At 44.4% G+C, this 21,143-nt stretch overlaps 2 protein-coding genes across 4 annotated transcripts; both read left to right on the plus strand.

Moving 5' to 3' along the window:
- Window positions 1-1,418: 1,418 nt before the first annotated feature.
- On the plus strand, window positions 1,419-13,971 carry LOC110977923 (monocarboxylate transporter 12-like). 2 transcript variants are annotated; one of them, XM_087145413.1, is made up of 5 exons: window positions 1,419-1,592; window positions 6,434-6,699; window positions 6,862-7,002; window positions 9,986-10,963; window positions 12,347-13,971. In XM_087145413.1, the coding sequence occupies exons 1-5, from the start codon at window positions 1,534-1,536 to the stop codon at window positions 12,493-12,495; spliced, it is 1,593 nt and encodes a 530-aa protein (XP_087001539.1). In that variant the 5' UTR covers window positions 1,419-1,533; the 3' UTR covers window positions 12,496-13,971. The 2 variants fall into 2 exon arrangements, with proteins under 2 accessions (XP_087001539.1, XP_022088151.2); XM_022232459.2 differs by lacking the exon at window positions 1,419-1,592 and adding an exon at window positions 1,619-2,397.
- Window positions 13,972-14,110: 139 nt separating this feature from the next.
- LOC110977888 (monocarboxylate transporter 12-like) lies at window positions 14,111-21,050 on the plus strand. Of its 2 annotated transcripts, none has more exons than XM_022232413.2 (5): window positions 14,111-15,297; window positions 17,001-17,324; window positions 17,745-17,885; window positions 18,512-19,477; window positions 19,966-21,050. In XM_022232413.2, exons 2-5 carry the CDS (start codon window positions 17,084-17,086, stop codon window positions 20,091-20,093), a joined length of 1,476 nt encoding a protein of 491 aa, XP_022088105.2. In that variant the 5' UTR covers window positions 14,111-15,297; window positions 17,001-17,083; the 3' UTR covers window positions 20,094-21,050. The 2 variants fall into 2 exon arrangements, with proteins under 2 accessions (XP_022088105.2, XP_022088107.2); XM_022232415.2 differs by having other exon boundaries at window positions 17,078-17,324.
- The last annotated feature ends 93 nt before the right edge of the window (window positions 21,051-21,143 follow it).

The raw sequence follows: 21,143 nt of genomic DNA on the forward strand, positions 1-21,143 counted from the left end.
TTGTTTTCTTATCAACTCGAACCTGTATTTCTGAAGCTTTAAAGGACTCCATAAAAGGTTTTAATATTTTTAAACTCTTCCTGCTTGTTTTTAATAGGAATTGGATTGGGGATTTCCTTCAATTCAAGTGTAGTTATCGTCTCGGTTTACTTCAAAAGGAGGTACAAAATAGCGCACGCTTTGGTCTTCGCTGGCATTGGAACTGGCATCACGGCGGTACCACCTTTATTGCAACTTCTCCTGGAAAACTTTGGTTGGCGGGGTACGTTTCTGGTCGCCTCTGCCATTGCGGCAAACATTGTCGCTCTTTCGGCACTTTTCCGCCCAAAGCGAGTTGTGGCCCCTCTGAGATCTTCAAAGCAGCCTGAATCGAATCAGGGCAAGACAGAGATATCTATATTTGTCGAGATGGATATGAAAGAGGATCCAAATGAGAAATTTATCCCTGATGGTAGCGACACCGACACGAGATCTCGACCTGATACCCCAGTTGACCTCGAAGCAGTGAAGGCAGCGCACCAGACACGTCCTCGTAGTCGGGCGGGTGCTGTCCCGGCGCTCGATATTAACAGTGCGAACTTAACTCCCTTCATAAAAGTCCTCCAGAGGCTGTTTGTTTCTCTAGGACTCCATCTTTTCATCAAGAGCTACCGGTTCGCTCTGATGTGCGCCATTCTTCTGGAGTGCCATATTGCCTACGTGGGGTTCCTCCTGTATCTTGTTCCCCGTGCACAGAGTGTGGGTGTGGCGCCCTCTAACGCGGTCTTACTGCTCAGTATGTTCGGCATCGGGAGCTTGCTCGGTCGCTTAGGAAACGTACTGCTGGTGCGTTGGAAGACATCAGCGGAGCAAGTGACCGCCATCTCCATGGTGATCGCTGGTGCATCCTTGCTCCTCCTGAACCTGGAGGGCTATGCCATTTTTGTTGTAGCTTCGTTTCTACACGGACTTTTATCGGGGATCTTTTTTACCGTTACGATCGTCTTAATCCATCAGTTTGTCGGTGTGAACAAGTTGGCCGTTGGGTTTGGACTGAGTGTGGTATTTCTAGGCATTGGTGCTATGACTGGACCAGTGTTTGCGGGTAAGTGTAGTACTGTAACTCCTACATTGTCAATCTCTAATAAACACCCCAGAAAGGTACGTCCCGTCTGTCGCAAAATGCACTTCCAAAAATTCGAGTTGTCTTGGATAGAATGTAATTATACTTTGCCGCCCCCGTCTAAAATATTTTGAAATGGGTATCACTGTATCAAAAGTGAAGCTTGGTATTCGACCTTGCAGATTGGACTATATGATTTGTCACAGTTGAACGTGTTGATAACCAGTCTACTCGGGAAAATACATGTAACGTTACTGGTGTCCGACAATATTTTTAATTATTTCTTATTCGTGCATCTCTACCAGGTTGGATCTTGGATATGACTGGTTCTAACTATCAGACGGTCTTCTATGTGCTCTGCGGCGTTTACTTCGTCTGCGGCGTACAGATGACCCTTTTACCCTTCTTAAAGAGGGTGGAACCGGGCAGTGATGTCCTGTACTGTAACAAACCAGTTGGCCTATAAGATTAGTGCTTCTATATTGGACTGGTGGGTGGTTCTTCATAGGAATATAGTTGTGCATTGGCCTGGTGGTCCTGCATAGAACTAGTCCTGCCAAGAATTAGTGTTCTGTGTAGGACGGTGGTGTTGTGTAGGACTACACAGCAGTCTTGTGTAGGGTTAATCTTGTGTGGAACTAGAAGTCCTGTACAGTGCGTGGGAGAAGTGGTCCTGTTTAGAACTAGTCTTGGATTCAAAACCTTCACACTGCTTTTAGCCAAAATGGAATAATTTCTACCACAGAGAACGCTGTATTTACTTTGATCTGTCAGTTTGTGACTTCTTTTGAGACTATTTGTAGAACAGTTCGTTTGAAGATAGCGCCCTCTAAGAGTGACGGTTCATGATCGTGGAATAAGCCCCCCCCCAAAAAAAGTTGGTCTCTGGTCAGCGTGCGTCGATTTTGAACGTACGTGCGGGTCAATTTTTTTTTCATTTTTCCTCCAAAGTTTCAAAACTGCGCCCTCTATTTCCACCTCGCTTGAATGTTCGCGAGTAGACTGATTCCCGGCCACAAGTCCACAAGTCCGAAGGGCAATTCGTTCAAGGAACCAGACTAATTCGTGGGTAGAGCTACGACTGTGTATAATGTCGATGTCGAACACCAAATATTAGGAAAAATGCTTCAGTTTGCCCTGTTCCTAAAACAACCCGAGTTAGCAGCTTCGACCAACTTCGACCTATCTCCATAACGTCTGTAATAGCCGAGTTTTTGGAAGGTTTATTGGCAGACTGAGTTATCGGACGGACATCAGACTGGTTATTGATCTTCAGCAGTTTTGAAATGTGAAAGGTAGCTCAATTTAGGCCTAACTATTATCTCATTAGTACGCTTGATATTACACACAATGGCCTTGATAAGGCTGGCAACTTTGTAAATCTATGTGCGATATATTTTATCAAACCCTTTTATCATACCAATCACACAATAGCAGTTGAATAGTTTAGACATTTTGATGTTGACAGATCTCTCATTCCAAATATGTAGTTTTTATCACATTGCTCCCCAACCGTTGGTTTAGGGGGTTGTACTTCCACCCCTCTCAGTCTTACTTGTGGTGTGCCACAAGGCACAAAACTAGGACCAATTATTTTCCTTGTCATGGTTAATGATGCTGCCCAGACAGTGGCAAATCGCTGGAAATATGTTGACGACCTCAGTCTTGTTGAGATCATAACCAAGCAGTAATCATCGAGTATTCAACTGCATATTGACTCACTTGTGGAGTGGTGTTCCAAAAATTGATGTGAAACCAAACCCAGTAAAATGCAAAGCTGTGCAGATCTCATTCCTTCACAACTCACCTCCTCCACTGCATCTCAAAATTAATGACGTCCAACTTTAGGTCATTTCATCCATTGAACCTCCAGAAGTGACCAACCAAAATGACCTTAAATGGGACCAGCAGGTTCAGCAACGCCTTACAGATGCTTCACGTATACTTTACATTCATAGCAAACTTAAGAAAAATGGTGTTAAAATTGATGAAAGAGTTACATTTGCCCTACACTTGAACATTGTGCAGTAGTGTGGTCTTTGGGTCTCACTTTAAACCAAGATCAGACTATTGAAAGAATTCAGAAGTGTGCACTTTGCATAATCTTTTTACCCAAATATCTTGCCATATAACGATGCCCTCAATCTCTTGAACAACCAATCGGTTTCAGACAGACGTGTTGACCTCACCACTCAATTTGCCAAAAACTTGCTCACCTTTGAAAAACATAGTCACATGCTTCCCAACCCAAGACTCTCACCAGACGAAATCTCAAGACATTTTTCAAAGCCTACTTCCAGGCCGTTTTTCGCTGACCTCGCCTTACAGTCACTTTGTGTGGACGAGAAATCCGTGGGGCTACGCGTGACACGGCAACTTATAGCCTTTCGTCAAGGCCTTCGTGGCTGCATGTGTGTGTGTAACTGCAAAGCAACTGGACAGGAGATCAGGCGAGTTGCGCAGCCACGAGGCCTTTTCCAATTTGATTTTGATTTTTTGTGATGAATTATTCATAAGCTTCCTGATGTGTATTATTCATAAATTTCATGTAAATAGTTGAAGCAGATGAGTCTCCGAAATAACGGCATCAACTCCAAAGCTTATATTCAATGTTTCCATCTGGTTTTTCATGAGGGTAATAAGCAGTGAGAAGACAATTATGATGCTTGTGGGTGGGGGACGGTGCTGATGTTGGAGTAACACTAGCAAATAGCAGTTCATCAAGGCCGAATGGTCAAAGCAAAACGGCAGTGCTTGAAATATGGAGCTCTTACCACATCCCGTGGGTAAAGACGAAAACGTCACGCCTGCGGACAGATTCTTCACTAACGATGCAATGGTTTAAACTCGGCAAGGTGAAGTTTTCCAGCAGCATATTTTAAAGAACTGTCCAAATACTGCTCAGACAACTGACCAGCACTCATGGCCGCAGACACACTTGACACGTTCGTCATCTTTCGTATACTCAATTTGCATAATAGGTTAATGTATGCTGACCCTCTCGCTTATGATCGGTTGTGATTTTTGCTTCCCCCAAAAATCGAAACATAAAGAAAAACATAAGAAATTCCTGACAATTTGGAAAAGGCCTCGTGGCTGCGACACTCGTGCATGTAGTCTCTGGTCCAGCCGCTTTGCAGTTACACATAAACACAGCCCCGAAGGCCTTGACGAAATGCTAGGCGCCTGCATGGCGCACCGGCCTAAACAGTAAAACCAGTCTTGGGCAAGGCTATCAGAACAACAACTTTTCCAAGAAGTACGCACACACACAAGGAAAAAAATGTGTAAAAATGGCACCGCCCTGGAAACAGGCCAAACCCTTTCCGTGCGCAGCCGACCTAACAAAGGAACAGGAGTCCAAAATTGGAGCCAATTTCCGGTGTGCGTACAACCTGTAACAGAATTACCCGTTTAAAGAAGCAGGCCAATGCGCTCCACCGGAAACCCTTCGACGGCAGTTAGAGCCAACCTAGTGGCGACAAAAAATGCTACATTACAACCCGTTTACAGTATCATATAGCTATGTGCAGGTCTCGAGTAGGAGTAATAAATAGCCCTAGGTATGACCAGTTTGTCTTTGAGACTTAAAATGAATATTAAGTCATCCGGCAGCAGATAACTAAATTGAGTTGTACAACTGTTAGAAAAAAAGGACTTTTTCAAGACAAATCCGATAAGACACCATTCCGAAGGGCCGTTTACACTCACGCAGCTGTCTCAACCTGAGCGCGTGCGTGCACTTCGGCAATTGGCTTCTGGTCAAGGAGGAACTTCACGCGCCTGCACCGCCTGCGGGCGAACAGGATGGCCGCGTGGGAATGGCTTCTAATTTGGGTCGTTGAATTTGTCTATAGGACGAAGTTTAAACGCTTCCCGAAGACTGCATTTTTTTTAAAGCTTAGAATAGGAGCTGATGACTGGGATGAAGTGATGGCGTAACAAACCATCTGTATGAATTATTTCTGTCTCCAAGCTTGTTTCTTTTCCACACCCACGAATTTAACTAAAATCGGGAAAGTAAAGAACTGCTATAAAGTGCTACTTAAAATAAACTACGTATCTTATATTATATGTTATGAATTATTTAAAATAATATTGCATGCGTGAATTATTCATTGCAAATTAGTCAGATCTTGTCGTAAGTTGTTAATAAATTACTACAAGCCAGCGAAGGTTTGCTATATGCCCAAGTTTGATTTTGAATCATTGGAGATCATTGAGGAGAATTTTTTTCCGTTTTTTTTCCCTAACCGCGGTTGCCTAATCACGAATGGTGAGCATCTCCTTTCAGAGCGCCAGACCTTATTCACTGGGAATTCATTTTTTCATTGAGCTCCCAGAATTTATTTTATTCAATGTAATCTCATAAATGGACTATTTCTGGTTCCATACCTAAGTTTCAGTTGCCTAACTTTCACATTTTTCAATGTGGCGTAAAACATTTAGATATAATTATTTACAAATTCCAAATTATTGAGCAGCATAAATGGCATGAATTTGTAAATCAGCTTTATTTCATTGCGGTCATTTTGTTATCAGGCTCCAGAAAGAAAAAAAAGTTAACCTCGCTTTCAATTATGTCCAACTTGTAAATGAGGCCAATAGAGGGTGGCAAGCTGTGACGATGAGAGTTTTGAAGCTTTTCATTGTGAGGGCAGCAAGTTGAGTAAATAAAAAGGTTTGCGGCAGCGCCATGCAAAATATCTCTCTTGTGAGTATAATGTGGTTCTGAAACGAACCGAAGTGTTAAACGTTTCGGACGGTGTGCTCTGTTCGTTTTCAGGATACTGTAAGGGATTCCATTAGTGACGGAAGGGATTCCAAAGGTACATGTAACTCAGCTTATCAAGAGACACGACGTCAGTTCAAGCAACTTGAATGGATGTCACGCCGCTTGCACCTAGTTACGGAACTTTGCACTTTGATCTGATAAATGAAACAAACGGCCTACAGTATTTTTAGCCATGTGTTTTTCATGTTTTTATATTTTTTGCATTTTTGCCTTCGCTGCATTGTAGGCCTATACTGCTAGCATGTATCTACCCTAGTCCATTATATGCTAAACATCGGCAAACAATATTCCTCGCGGGCAGTTTTACAATATCTTGCAAGTGATGCAGCGTGGTGACTAATCGTAACTTAGCTTTGTACAACTCGAGAAATCGATATCATATGTTTGTTTGTTTTCTTATCCTCGATACTTTCCTGCTCTATCTTTCATGTTCGCGGCGTTACCACATTTGGCGTAGTTTTTGCTTTGGAATAGTGAGGGATCTGATGCCCGTGTGGACAGAGAGGCTGAGTTTTAGTGTTCTCGTCATTTTATAGCAATCCTTGTCCGCAACGCAAGTACAATATGGCAAAAGCATCCCACTTCTTCAGCCGGCGGAGGGCGGCGGATCGGCCGGATCACCCACGGGAAGGCGGCTGGGGTATTGTGGTGGTCATCGCGGCGCACTTGTCCATGGCGATCCAGTGGGGTTTCCAGCGAACCGGGAGTGTCTTGTACCTCAGCTGGAAGGAAGACTTCGCCATAAATGACAAAGAGACGGCTGCCGTGCAGAGCGTCAGTTCATCTCTGTCGTACTTAAGTGGTAATTTCAAATAAAGTAGTCGTAATGTACACTGCTCTGTGTCTTTGATATTGTGCGATAGTGCATTTTCTGAAATTTTTTCGCAACATAAATTCTACACCATACTGTTTTGATTGAAACTGGCCAAACGGTTTCCCCTTTTCTTTCAATTCTTTCTCCCAGGCCTCATCAGCGGGGTTCTGACGGAGCGACTCGGCTGCAGAGTCTCAGGAATCATTGGCGGAGTTTTGATGTCTCTTGGATTCCTCGGCAGCTGCTGGGTGACCGACATACGCCAGCTCTACTTAACAGCTGCTGTTGTAGGTAAGATGTCACACTCGCTACATGCAAAGCATGTTTAGATTGGTCGACGCCACGGAGGGCCTTTTCATGAACTCGTAGCGGAACAGCTGTGTTACATTTCTTTCCTAGATCGGATATGCGTAGTCTGCTAAAATAATATTTCAGGCCGACGACCATTATGTCACTATTGCGCATGCGCGAATACACAAACTAAATGCATGCAAAGTGTGTCGTTGCCAAACAACCACCGGAGAAATTTCAGCTATACAGACTTTGCGCCAAGTTGGTCATTGATTGTTGTGCACGCGCAGCATCGCTGTGATCCACATACACGTACGGTATACACGTATTTCTATGCGTAGGTTCGTTGGTTGCCTCGTCCCCAACTTGTAGATGATCGACCTTGTTACGTAGACTTGTGGAATACGTTTTCAGCTTTGTACCCGACATAATACACCTTTTTAGTTATAAATTCATAATTTGCACGCATGTGCACAAATGGCCCTGGCGGCAAGGGCCATTGAAAATGTACAGAGGTTCGATTTTGATCATTTTCTCTCCGGTTTTCTTTGGTCCGTTTTTTTCTTCAGAAAATCCCATTAAATCGTTTTTGCCATTAGTTTCTATTATAAGCAGGTTAATCACGATTATAAAGTCTTTTACAGAGCACAAGTGCGGGAAAAAAATCCCGCTTAGATCAGAATAGCAAACACGATTTCAAAGGGATTTTTCTAAAGACAAACAGTGAAGAAAGCCAGAAAACCTGAAAAAAAAAGATCAAAATCGCACCCTGTACATTTTTAATGGCCCTTGCCGCCAAGGCCATTTGTGTGCATGCGTGCATAATTATGAATTATTAGTGAAAAGGTCTATAGACCCTTTTCACCCACCTGACTAAATGTAAACAATACCACCACGTGTGGGCCGCCTTGGCCACGGTGATCCCATTATATTCCTACGGGCAGCTTCAACCACGTGCAAGCGCACGTGCGAGCGTTGCATGCTTGACTAGTTTATCTTGAATAGGTAGATTACAATCACAACACTATGCACTCATTACCATCACAACACAGCATAGGTCCAGCACGATCGTGACATCACTAGCGAATTTTGTGCAAGCATCCTGATTGGTTCAGACTCCGAGAGTAAAGTTCAGGCCTGTGAGGAGCCTTTATACCCAGCAAAGCAAGACATGGGACGGAGGGGTATCCCCCCCCCCGTACATGTCCAATCCCTGTACACACATTAGACTATTGTTACCTAACACCCCCCCCCAAGATTTCTGTAAAGAATTTCCTGAGATTCCGATCAAACAATTACCAACACAAAGGTGGTGGCGGTGCTTTCCGTCCCATATCTTGTTTCATACATGAGCCATGTACCACATGCATAGCTGCCACCACGCTCAAGGTACATTCATTTACGTGCGTCATTGATCGAAGGTAGCGATTCGAATGGAGGGTGTACCTGGGACGTGCTCTCGAAATGCCTGGGAGGCGCGCCGTAAACCCGAGCATATTATTATAAGCAGTCCTCGACGACAAAAGTACACGGCTGACAACATGCTGACAGTATCTGGCAAGTCGGTGATATCAAGTTGGCTCTGTTTTTCACCGACCTTCTGCAGACGGTATGACCACCGTACACTGTCATTACGTCGTGTGGGTTTGTACTCTGTGCTGCGTCACGGTAACATTACATGATTCATTACATGTATAGGGCAGAGACTGTTAAAATAAATAAAATATTTTACAATACAAGTTTTATTTTAATTCACATTTGATCTCGCTCAGTGTATGGTGGTCGATGAACATTGCCATAGGCCTATCTACAAAGAGTCTCCGACGTACTTAGAGGAACTCGTTAACTGATGGGTGAATCCCGACGTTACGCTTCGTGCTGGATTTCAAGGCAGAAATGCATTGCATACGTATTGCGCTGCATGTTTATATGGATAACGGTGTGAGAACGCATTTTCAAGTCATTAAATAAGTCGAAACTCGGCAAATTATGTTACTGAAACGATTAGTCGTGCCGATGGATTTTGACCGAAGTCCGGGGACAAAACGCGATATCTATGGACTTAGAAAATCAACCTTTCTACCACTTTAGGCCACACACACAAAATGGCGGTCAGCTTTGAAAAACAGAGAAAAGGGTCTGTATACCTCGGTGCCCTAAACCGGTGGACAATGACTCCCTACCGTGTGTGGTACTGTCGGCCATACTCTGTGAAAATCACGCACCATTTCTAGTAATCTCATACAGAGGATTTTATCAGAGTTCGGGAAGTTAGCTTGGACGAAAACAGACTCTTTGACCATTACTGTAGTTATTCATTTCAACCTTTGCTATCAGTACTTTATAGAGCAATCGCAGCAAATGAATACAGCAGGGAACACTGGCGCTTGAAGTTGCACATGTGGTTATGTAGGTGCGTTTATTATGTAATGTACATTTTATGAACTGTTTAGAGAATTTGCGTAGTTTGATCGTGAAGTTCACAGAAAACTCTATTACAGCGTTAAACGCATGTATCTATTTATCATAAGGGGGGAATGTGGCCAAGTGGTTTAGGGTCTATGGTTTCCAATCATAGGGTTGAAGGTTCGAATCCAGCTACTGGCAGTATGTTGTGGCCCTTGGCAAGCCACGTCACCCCTGCTTGCCTCTCTCCAGGTACCAGCATTAGGCGGGGAAGCAACCTGCGATGGACTGGCATCCCATACAGGGGGGAAAAGAAATATGCTCAGTCATTTCATGCCAAGGAAACCGGAGGTGAAAACCGTGCTGATGAGTCCAAGTGGCTTGGACCAATCAGACTTGCTGTTTTGGGGTTGTTTTTTTTTTTTTTTAGTCTATTAATCATCCACGTTACAATTCTAGAAAATACTGTTCTTGTTTTGTCCCGTCGTTGTTGGTAAATCCGAGCCCTATGGAGGAAGCTAAAGTTGTTGGCACAAAAAAAAATTGTTTTCATCGCTGTTTTCTCTTTATTTAATAGGAATTGGCACAGGGATATCTTACAATTCAAGTATAGTTGTTGTCTCGGAATACTTCAACAGGAGGTACAAAATAGCACACGCGTTGGTCTACGCTGGCGTTGGGACAGGGAGCATGGTGGTACCACCTCTATTGCAAATTCTCCTGGAAGGCTACGGTTGGCGGGGAACGATGATGGTCGCCTCCGCCATTGCGGCAAACACCGTCTCTTTTTCGGCTGTTTTCCGCCCGAATAAAGCTCCGCTCCGGCAGAAATCTTCAAGGCAACCTGACGCGGATCAGTTAGAGCTATCTGTGCACGTCGGAATGGCTTTAACGGAGAATCCAAATGAAGAAATTACCCCTGATGGCAGCGACACCGACTCAAGATCTCACCCGGAAACCCCTGGTGAGCTCCAAGCAGTGCAGGCAACGCACCAGGCACGTCCTAGTAGCCAGGCGGGTTCAATCCCGCTCCATTCTGATCGCAAGCACTCAAACCCCGCCATAAACGTCCTCCGGAGACTGTTTGTTTCTCTAGGGCTCAGGCTTTTCGCCAGGAGTTACCGCTTCGCTCTGACGTGCGTCATTCAGCTACAATTCATGTTCGCCTTCACGGGATTTGTGCTCTACCTCGTTCCCTATGCTCAGAGCCTGGATATGGCTCCCACTGGTGCCGCCTTCCTGCTCAGTATATTGGGCATTGGGAGCTTGCTCGGTTGTCTAGGAAACGGAGTGCTGGCGAGCCGGAACATGTCGACCGAGCACGCCACCATGACCTCCATGGTGATCGCTGGGGTGTCTGTAATGCTGGTGAACCTGAACAGCTACGCCATTTTTGCCGTGGCTTCGTTTCTTCATGGATTCGCGTCAGGATTCGATTTCACCGTTACGGTTGTTTTAATTCGTAGTTTCGTCGGCTTGAGCAACCTAGCGATTGGTGTTGGATTCAGCATGATCTTTCTCGGTGCTGGGACCCTGCTTGGCCCAGTTTTTGCTGGTAAGTGGGACTGCATAATACCGTTTATCAATACTTTCAAAACTGTTCTTGTCCACTCCAAGTCTAGCTGCCTTGAATCATGGGTATGTTTCGTCACATTCGTTTCGATAGTGTTAATGACTGCGCTTCCAAAGCGGTCAATGACACCAAGTCATCCTTTACAACAGAGCCCTCTGAATTGATAGGTCCTGCAACGCCGGACTGGAAGCCATTTTTAGTTTCAAAATGCAAATGGGGATACTGTCTGCATCTTTTTTTTCCAATTAGTCCCGTCATTTCCAAGTACCTTTGATTATCGGTCGGTCGATCTTAATCTCTATTCTAGTTTAATTTTTTAAATAAGTATTTGTCTGTTTCAAATGCAGGGCCCCAATGAAAACCAGCTTAAACTGTTTGGGCTACCCCGGATAAACAAACAAACAAACAAACAAACAAACAACCCCAACAAACAAACAAACAACAAACAAACACCCCCAACAAACAAACAAACAACAAACAAACACCCCCAAACAAACAAACAAACAAACAAACAACCCAACACCCCAACAAACAAACAAACAAACAAACAACAAACAAACACCCCCAACAAACAAACAAACAAACACCCCAACAACCCAACAAACAAACAACCCAACAAACAGACGAACAAACAAACCGACCGACCAGCGACGGCAAAACTTTGAGCGTAGTAATTTGTCTTGGCAATTGGAACTGTCAGAGTGGCATTTGTATTTTGCCTGTAGTGAAAAGGTATTGCTCAAAATAGGAAAAGAGAGCAGTCAGGTAGTTGGGAGCCATGGAGTTTGAATATTTAAAGACGAAAATACCCTTCCTGTAATCTATACCTCTTTAAGAAATGGAGCCCTTTAAGGGCTGCAAACGTATCCGTAGATGAAGTAGAAAATGGACACCCCAAAATCAGTCTCACCGCTCTTTTGAGCAATTTGTGGAGTATATTATTGTAACGTTCATATTGCCCTCCCCCCATATCGTACAACAGTTATCGAGTTTAAGCAGAACCAGGCAGTGATGCTATCATTCTGTTATCATTTCCAGCCACTTTCCGATCGATTAGTGCACCCAACGCACAGAATCTATCTTTCGTTTTGAAAACAGAATGGCGCTATGCTACTCAAAATGCAGGCCTTATGTCGCAAACTGTGGCACAGCACCACACCATGACTAAAACCTACGAGACTTGTTACCAGGCTAACTGATGTTGAAAACTCGACGGCAGAACTGGAAAGTTCGTATTCTTCCACTAGAGTTTTTGGTGAAGAAATTTTAGCAGTGATTGTGGCTGAATGGCCTACTTCCTCATTTTTTTATCCTGGCGTTTTTCCTTGTATTTTTTTTTTTTGGTCTTCTTTTAATTTCAATCAGGTTGGATCTTGGACGCGACCGGTTCGAGTTACCTGACGGTCTTCTACGTGCTCGGCGCCATGTTCTTCTTCTGTGCCGTTCAAATGCTGCTTTTGCCCCTGCTCAAACGGGTCGAACCAGGCGTTGACATCAGCCCTGCTGACGTTTAAGGGAACAAGCCGCATGTGTGTGTGTGTGTGGAAGGGGGGGGGGAGAGATCTGTACAGTTCGCATACAATATGTAAATCACACCCAAAATGAATACACCCTGATCTTTGAAGGGGTGTATCTTCTGTCCGTGAGCCCCATGCCACCGTGGTAATGGCCTCTATTAATGGTAACCAAATTAGTTAGCGTAAGCGTTAGTTGTATTTTGCTTATATATTAATTCAAATTGTTCTTAGTAGTGGTATTTTTATAAATGAAGTGGCTGGCTCATTGCCATGCATATGCAAGACCGATGTTGATGTGCTTTGCAATGGACTTTTCACTAATTTTTAGTAATTATGCACACACGCGCATAAATGGCCACGGCGGCAAAAACCCCTAAATTTCATCGTCATTTTCTCGAAGGTTCCGGAGACATGTTCATTTTTATTCTTCAGAACACCTTCTAAAGTCATCATAGCCATTACTTTCTGGCTTAAGAGGGCCTTTCGGAGCACAAAAGAGACCTCAAAAATCTTTTCCCTCCCAAACGCACGACTCTGAAAGAAATAAGTAGGGCTCCTTTCCGCATTAGCTCCAAAATGAAATTTGCGATACGTCAGGGTACCATTATGGGCATGCACCAATTTCGTGCTGAACTCTTTCACAGATTTTCCAAATCCCGGCTATAACTTTACTCGCTTTGTCGCTCTTACTGGTTTCAACTTTGATTTTCAAATAGAACCTAACGTGCTACAGCAAAATAACACTGTATACTAAACAGTGTGAATTATGTTAGTGAAAAAGTCAGTTGTAAATGAGAGGATCTGTGCCCTTGCTCAAGACCTAAAGTATGATTATTGCTATACCCAGCAAGAAATGAGACCGAGGGGTACCCCCCAACATGTCCAATCCTTATACACATTCCAGACTATTGTTACTTAACACACACCCCCAAGATGTCTGAAAGGAATTCCCCAGATTCCTGCGAGACAATGACCAACACAAAGCGGGGGGGGGTTCTCTCCGTCTCATACCTTGCTGCATATGGTCCTTGCACAAGACCTATTAAGAGAAGTATAATTATTTCGCCGACAGGATGCGAGCCACGCACTTGGCGTGTCAAGTAGACCAGAAGAATGGTGTTTCCTCCTTTGGTGGTCCTTGCTCAACAAAAGACGGAAATGATTGTTCCTGTAAACTCACGTTTCCCTTCAACGGGGAAACGAAAGAAATGAGCCCGCGCTGTCATACAGAGCTTTTGTGCGTGTTGCAATCTCGATTGTGTCAACAGGATGTAACCGTACAGGAAACTTGAAATGCCGTTCTCAAGTCGTCTCTAATTTTCCTTGTTGATCAGACAGCGAATTCCGGTCTTGTGCCTTATGTGTGATGGAACAAATTGGCCTATTTAATTGTGAATTTTGTGAGGTACGCTCTGTGGGAGAGACCTCCGCGCGAAACTGAAATAAAGACTGTTTGACATAAAGTTCTTCCAACATTGGCTTCTATTCGTGTTGTATACCCAGCAAGAAATGAGACCGAGGGGTACCCCCCCACATGTCCAATCCCTATATACATTCCAGACTATTGGTACTTAACACATCCCCCCCAAGATGTCTGAAAGGAATTCCCCAGATTCCTGCGACACAATGACCAACACAAAGCAGGGGGGGTTCTCTTCGTCTCATACCTTGCTGCATATGGATTTCGAAGCCTGTTTTGTAGCCTGAGCCCTCGGTGGAAATCGAATTCAGAAACGAAGCCGCATCACGCCATTATTCGAAACTTTACCCGCCTTCAGCAGAAGCACCCCCTCATCGGTTGAAAGAGCCATGCTGGTCGGGAATTTTCGTTTCTGCGGTAGCGACGCCCAAGTAACGCATAATGCATCTCATAGTCGCTCGCAAACCAGCGAAGTGAAATTCTTGCCAAAAGAGCGTCCGTTTCTAGGAAAATAATGGCTCTCTCTTTGTCCAGCTCGGGGCCCATAGCTCAGGCCGCGCCCAAAACAAATTTTCAGGGCAACGGTTACGTCTACTGTCAGCCGCGCGTCCCCGCTTATTGCCAGTGGCCAAAAATGTCTATTAACCCTAGACTACATGACATCTGACGCAGCCTTACCGCCCTCAGTCTGCCTCGCTGGCTCTGCCTCAGTCCACGGACGTATATAAAAAAAACCTGGACTTGCAACGCCTTTGTATGAAAAAGAAGCCAACCAGCGGCCATTTTACCGAGCCGAATACAAAGGCGTGGGTTGGCTCCCTACTATTGGCGTCAGGAAGAACAAAGGCGGGCATTACCAGGAAAGCTTTGTATTCGGCTCGGTAAAATGGCTGCGAGTGGATTCAATGACTCTATAAGCTGATTAAGGGCATTGCGAGTCCAGATTTTATTATACACGTCCGTGCCTCAGTCCTCTGCGCGAAATAATGGTTCCTGTTGAGAAACAGTCGAGGGCCTGCCATGCCAGTTCATTGAGTTTGAAATGACAGGGACAAGTCGAGGCACTGAGTGAGAATGAATTCATTTGCATATCGCTTTGATGGTATCTGTAGAACATGGCGATAAGCATTTTCCCTGAGACACTTCATGCGTCATCGTGGATGTGTCCCCACGCGGAAATGAAAACATTACCGTACAAGGCACAGATGTAATTGGACAACATATTTCAGGTTCCAGCCTTGACACTTGGTTCCTGTTGCGCAAGTTTAGACTGCAATATTGCAAGGACCGGTACTGCCCAGGCTGCACTGGTGAGGATTTTTGTTGCCTTGTGCGGGGAAGTGGTTGGCCAACGTTGTCAACAGTCTGCCACGAAACTGGTAAGGATTTACACGCATTTCTCTTCTCAAGGTTTATAAATAGCTCCGTGCGTGTCTTTTGTTTGCTTTTCCTACAGTGGCCGGTTTTTGTTGCTCGCTGTTAATTTTCGTACAGACTCGACTGTTAACATGAGGACTTGTTTCTCTTCCATGAAACCTTTTCCAGGTAGCCTTGTTAAGCTGATACAGTGTCTCAGGCTTCGTCCCCGAAACCAATCCCCGATGGTGGACCTGAAGCGTTTAAATCAAATTGGATTACCGTGTTTTTTTGTTTTTTTTTTTTGTTTTTTTTTTGCTCTCGTGCATCTTATTTAAATATTTTGTGGCACTATTAGACTAATTAGTGCGCTTACAGCTAGTAGTAAAAAAAACAGTTAAAGCCCGAGACGGAGCCGAAGTTGAGTACTGGAAAACGGCCCTACACTGTAAAATATCATTCTTAAATGTGCAGTATTGGCAACACAGCAGTGATTGACTCAGCGGCGGATCCAGCTTTGGGTGTCGAGAGTAAATTCGAAAGCGAATGCGGCTTCGGGCTCACTTAACATCGTGATGGGGGAGAAAAGACTCAAAAGGCTTAGCGTACTCAGTGTTCTGACATCTTTACTTTTTATTAGCTGGCGTTGTTTCTCAGGGTTTTAATTTGGTGGTAATATGGGATAAACGAATTAGACGATTTCTTTCTTTCCTACTCGCCTATGAAGCATTAGCCGTTTAAAAAAAATCCGTCAGAAGGGGCAAGTTGCCCCCCCCCTCGCTGGGTACGCCGCTGAATTGACTGTAATCCAGTGTCAGGGAAAAAGCTAACCTATGTGTTATAACACGGGTTAATTACCCGTAATCGGTAATTAAACCAAATTTAGCTTTGCCACCTGCCGCCGTCCCTGTTTGCGTCAGTCGAGATCGAGTGTTTGCGTGTGATTGCGTGTCGTCGGGGACTAATGGGTGATCGAGTCGAGTACGCTTGTGTTTTTTTTCACAAGCCTTTGCGGGCAAACACTGAGTGTGCAGTGTTATAATTCACGTCGGGCAGGGCCAAAAAAAAATTCTAAAATTAATTAGCTGTTGAAAATGTTAATAACAAAAACTTGTAAATCGATCACATTTCGGCGCCCCCGTTGTTAACAATTTGTCCTTCAATTCTGATCGGAAAGGCATGCAAGTTTTTGGATCTGCAGTAGTCGAGAGTTTGGAAGTACAGTTGCTCGACAATAATTGGGTAGAATCCTCTGGTCTGACACCTTGAATCTTGTAGTGGGCACAATTTCTAAGACATCCGAAGGTTTGCCGTAGGCTGTCACTTTAGTTTAGCCTGACTGCTGGCAGTGAACGAGCACGAGTTGAAAAGTGGAAAGTTCCTTTGTGGATAAATTAGGTGTCAGTCTTCCTTTCGGTAAATTGAGCAATCCGGAGAGTACTTTCGGTTTGTTTACACCATCAGTGTCACCAATGTCTCCCCGGTATTGCGTTTAAAATAAATTCAAACCGGTTTATGTTATAATATCCGGGATGAGGGTGGCTCCACTCTCTCCAGGTACTCACAGATCAGATGTAGTTGCTGGATGAAGACCATTCATGACCGCTTCGTTAAAACCGGTAATGATGTGACTTTCTCTCGCTTCTGATTCTGGTTTTCTAATTATCTTGTTATCTTAATTATCTTGATCGATTCCTTGCATAAACATCTGTCGCTCTTCCACAAGGGTCCATTTGAGACGGCATGTTTGGATTTTTAACGCCAACACCAGTTCTCTTTTGACCCTTTTCCTCGTGTGGCAAGTCAACTATGGCAAATGCGGCTGACGACCGGATTGAGCGTGGAGCGCAGGCACAGTCGTCAGATCAGCCACGGGAAGGCGGCTGGGGTATAGTGGTGGTCGTCGCAGCGCACTTGTCCTTGGCGATCCAGTGGGGTTTCCAAAGAGCCGGGGGAGTCTTGTACCTCAGCTGGAAGGAAGATTTCGACACCAAGGACAAAGAGACGGCAGCAGTTCAAAGCATTTTCTCTTCCTTGTCTTGTTTCACTGGTAACTACAAATCTGTTGTAAACATTCTGCGTCTGCTGCTGCATGTATGATTAGAAAAACAATAGGGCAAGTTCGGTCAGCGACAAGTGTGAACCTGTAGTCGCTTTTGAGTGGAAATCTCACTCATCTTCCCACTTTTTCATGATGAGAAATACGGGTGGATTTGGAGATAATTGTCTGGACTTTTCGACAACCAATACAATTTTACATTCATAAACACTGAAAAGGGAGACAAATAAAAAACAATTGATACGCTGTTTTGATGTCAGTTTTGGAGTGTAAGTATGCATCTTAAAGATGTACATCTGTATCACGAGCAGCGTTCCCAGAGTCATCATCGTGTTTAAAATACCCTCCTCCCTCAAGTTTGTTCTGTTGAAACAGCGTCTATTTCACTGGTATTGTCGTGTTTCCTGGAAGGTCTCTTCGCTGGCATGCTGACGGACCGACTCGGCTGCAGAGTCTCGGGAATCATCGGCGGAGTGTTGACGTCTCTCGGTCTCTTCTGCAGCTATTGGGTGACTGACATAGTCCAGCTTTACTGCACAGCTGCCATTATCGGTAACGACGTCGCACTGTTAACCCGCTGCACTAGGGGCGGCTGGGATATAGTGCGCCGCATTCATTACGTCTAGGCCTATAGCAGTCCCCCAGGGGGTTAGGTTTACACCCCTCACACACCCACACACAAGTGTGTATTTGCCTGCAACTGGGGACCCCGTATTGTTCCTCTTTTGTTTGTACTTTTTTAGAAGACCACCCATATGTTTTGTACACAGTTGTCAATCGGGGACCCTCTGTCAATCGGGGACTTTATTGTCCTCTACTGTTTAGGATCCCCAGTTGAATGCAGAAACAAAGTCATGTACACACAACCCTGATCCGAATCCAAAAATGATATTATTTGTACATCGGTAGCAATTAATAACTACATAATCGATGTGTCCGCCTGTCCACAACAATCCGACAGTGAACTTAAATCTGACGAGCCTGACCCCCGGAAAAAATCGTGAATGCACCCCCCGTATACAGTTTTACATAAATGGAATACATCTAAGTGGACTTGTTTTTCACAGACTGTGGTCACAAACAAGTCTCTAGTCTGGCAGTGCATAAAGCACTCTTTTGTGAAGGTTTAAATGACTCTTCGAAGATCTCACTCGCGACTGTTTATTTCATTCTTACAGGGATTGGCATGGGAATTTGCTACAATTCGATTGTAGTTGTGGTTGCGATTTACTTCAAAAGAAGGTACAAAATAGCGCACGCATTGGTCTACGCTGGCGTTGGGACGGGGATCATGGCGGTACCGCCCCTACTGCAACTTCTCCTGGAAAGCTACGGTTGGCGGGGTACGCTTCTGGTCGCCTCTGGCATCACGGCAAACAGCATCGCTCTTTCGGCTCTTTTCCGCCCAAATCGAGCTCCAGTCCCGCCGAAATCTTTTAAGCAGCCTGATTTAAATCACCAGGGGTTAACTTTAAGAGTCAGGGTGCATCCTGAGACCACAAAGGAGGATGCTACGAGTGGCGACCACAACAGCGATGAGAAGTCTCGCCATGATGAGATCGAAGTAACGCGCCAAGCACACCGGGCACTTCCGGACAGTCAGACGGATCTGGCCTCAGTCCAATCCGACCCAAAGAACGTCAACCCGGTCATTATCGCACTGAAAAGAGTCTTTGTCACTCTAGGATTTCACCTTTTCGTCAAGAGCTACCGCTTCACTCTAATGTGCGCCATCCAGCTGGAGAGCCACATCGCTTACATGGGATTCGTGATCTATCTCGTCCCCCGTGCTCAGAGCGTGGGTGTAGCGCCTTCTAACGCCGCCTTCCTGCTCAGTATATTCGGCATCGGCAGCTTGCTCGGCCGCCTGGGGAACGGACTGCTGGTGAGCTGGAGGGTTTCGGCGGAACACGTGACAGCCATCTCCATGGTGATCGCTGGCGCATCCTTGCTCCTCCTGAACCTGGAGGGTTATGCCATTTTCGCCATAGCCTCCTTTCTTCATGGATTGCTGTCGGGGATCTTTTTCACCGTCGCGATCGTCTTGATCCATCAGTTTGTCGGTGTGAACAAGTTGGCCGTCGGTGTTGGACTAAACATGATATTTGTAGGCATCGGATCTCTGACTGGACCCGTGTTTGCGGGTAAGTGTGGCACTCTTACATGCCTACATTTTCAACCTCTAGTAAATACTTTCTCAGAAACGGGACCAAGAGAGTGCGCAATTGTCATAGCAACGGAGGAGGAGTCTCCTTTGGTACTTGTAAGGTAGTAACTGACTGCAAAATTACTGTGTTGTTGAATAATTTTAACACCAATCGTTAGAGCGCATGCGTCCATGAAATAAATCCTTCTGATTGGTCGATATAAAATTATAGGATGCTAGCTGTTATAGATAATTATAACACTGGTGTTTTTGCAGTGTGCGCATCGCTGGTTCGCGAATGGCTATGAAACATAAGCATATTGCAGGCGCGTCACTACCAACAAAAGGAATACTCCCGCCCAACATGAATTGCTCTGTTCAACCGATCACGAGGGTGCTTCTACTCATGGCGACTGAGTAGCAGTTGAAAACCACTCCCAATTTAGCGTTTTGATATCAATACTTTTTTTTTAAAACTCCCATCAGGTTGGATTCTGGACATGACCGATTCCAGCTACCAGACGGTCTTCTACGTGCTCAGCGCAGTTTATTTCATCTGCGGCGTGCAGATGTTCCTCTTACCCCAATTGAAAAGAGTCGAACCGGGCATTTAGTGAAGCCCTGAGTTGGAGAGAACCGGCCTTTACTCTGCAAATACTTCGGTGTAACACTGGTGTGGTATCAGACCAGATCTAGCAGTCCTGTGAATGATTGGTGGTCCTGTGCAGAACTTTGTAGATCTTGTCCTATTGTCTGGTTGAGGCAGCTATTTCGAGTAGCCGATTCTTATTACTACGATTTGCAAGTATTTACACATAAAAACAAACACATACAAACAAAATAAAACCAAAAAACGATGAGGCTCTTGGGCTTATCTGTTAGATAACTTTCTACTATGTCTTGATGTTTACATAATAGATCCAAGTATAGTCGCTGTTGGTTATGTTGGGCTGTCCCTACCCTACCATCCAATGAAAAAAATCGAACTGGCGAGGAACTAGTACTGTCATATCGAGTAAAACGTTACAACATTATATATTTTTTTCCAAACTTAAATTATTAAAAAAGAATGATGAAATGCTATGTGTTTGTATTTAAAAAATAGCAAGTTACACGGCGTCATTAGTAAATATAATAACACGCACAAAATAGAGGTACTTGGAAGCCTGGCAGAAATCCGATTTTTTTTCCCGTGGCCAACTCCCATTACCTGTGATAAACATGCTTGCACTCAAACTTAAATGAAGTAGGATTGATTTCTAAACTGAAAGTGTAAATAGAACTACGTTATTGCTATTTTTATTTCTGTAACTTAATGAGCAGAGCTCTTGCAAAATGCAGGTGTGTTATTATTGCAGGGTTTGTCTACAATGTGCCAAAAACCCATTCCTTCAAATACAAAAAATCAGCTTGCTATGATTTATCGTGTCGCACACTTTTATATTTCATTCCATATTAAATCACGAAAGATCGTACTGAGAATTTCCTAAACACTTATTTAACCAATGAAAATAGTTGTTCAAAAGACATTGCATGTCAACGAATTAAATGAACCAAAGCTTTATCATTAATCAGCAGTCTTTTCGGAGCTTCTCCTTTTTCCAGTTGCAATGTTTACACATTGTAGGGATGGAATAGATTAGTTGATTCTAGTTTTATTTATT

Source organism: Acanthaster planci, linkage group LG14 (assembly GCF_054643075.1).
Source record: "Acanthaster planci isolate LZ-2023a linkage group LG14, COTS_SCS, whole genome shotgun sequence".
Classification (NCBI taxonomy): Eukaryota; Metazoa; Echinodermata; class Asteroidea; order Valvatida; family Acanthasteridae; genus Acanthaster; species Acanthaster planci.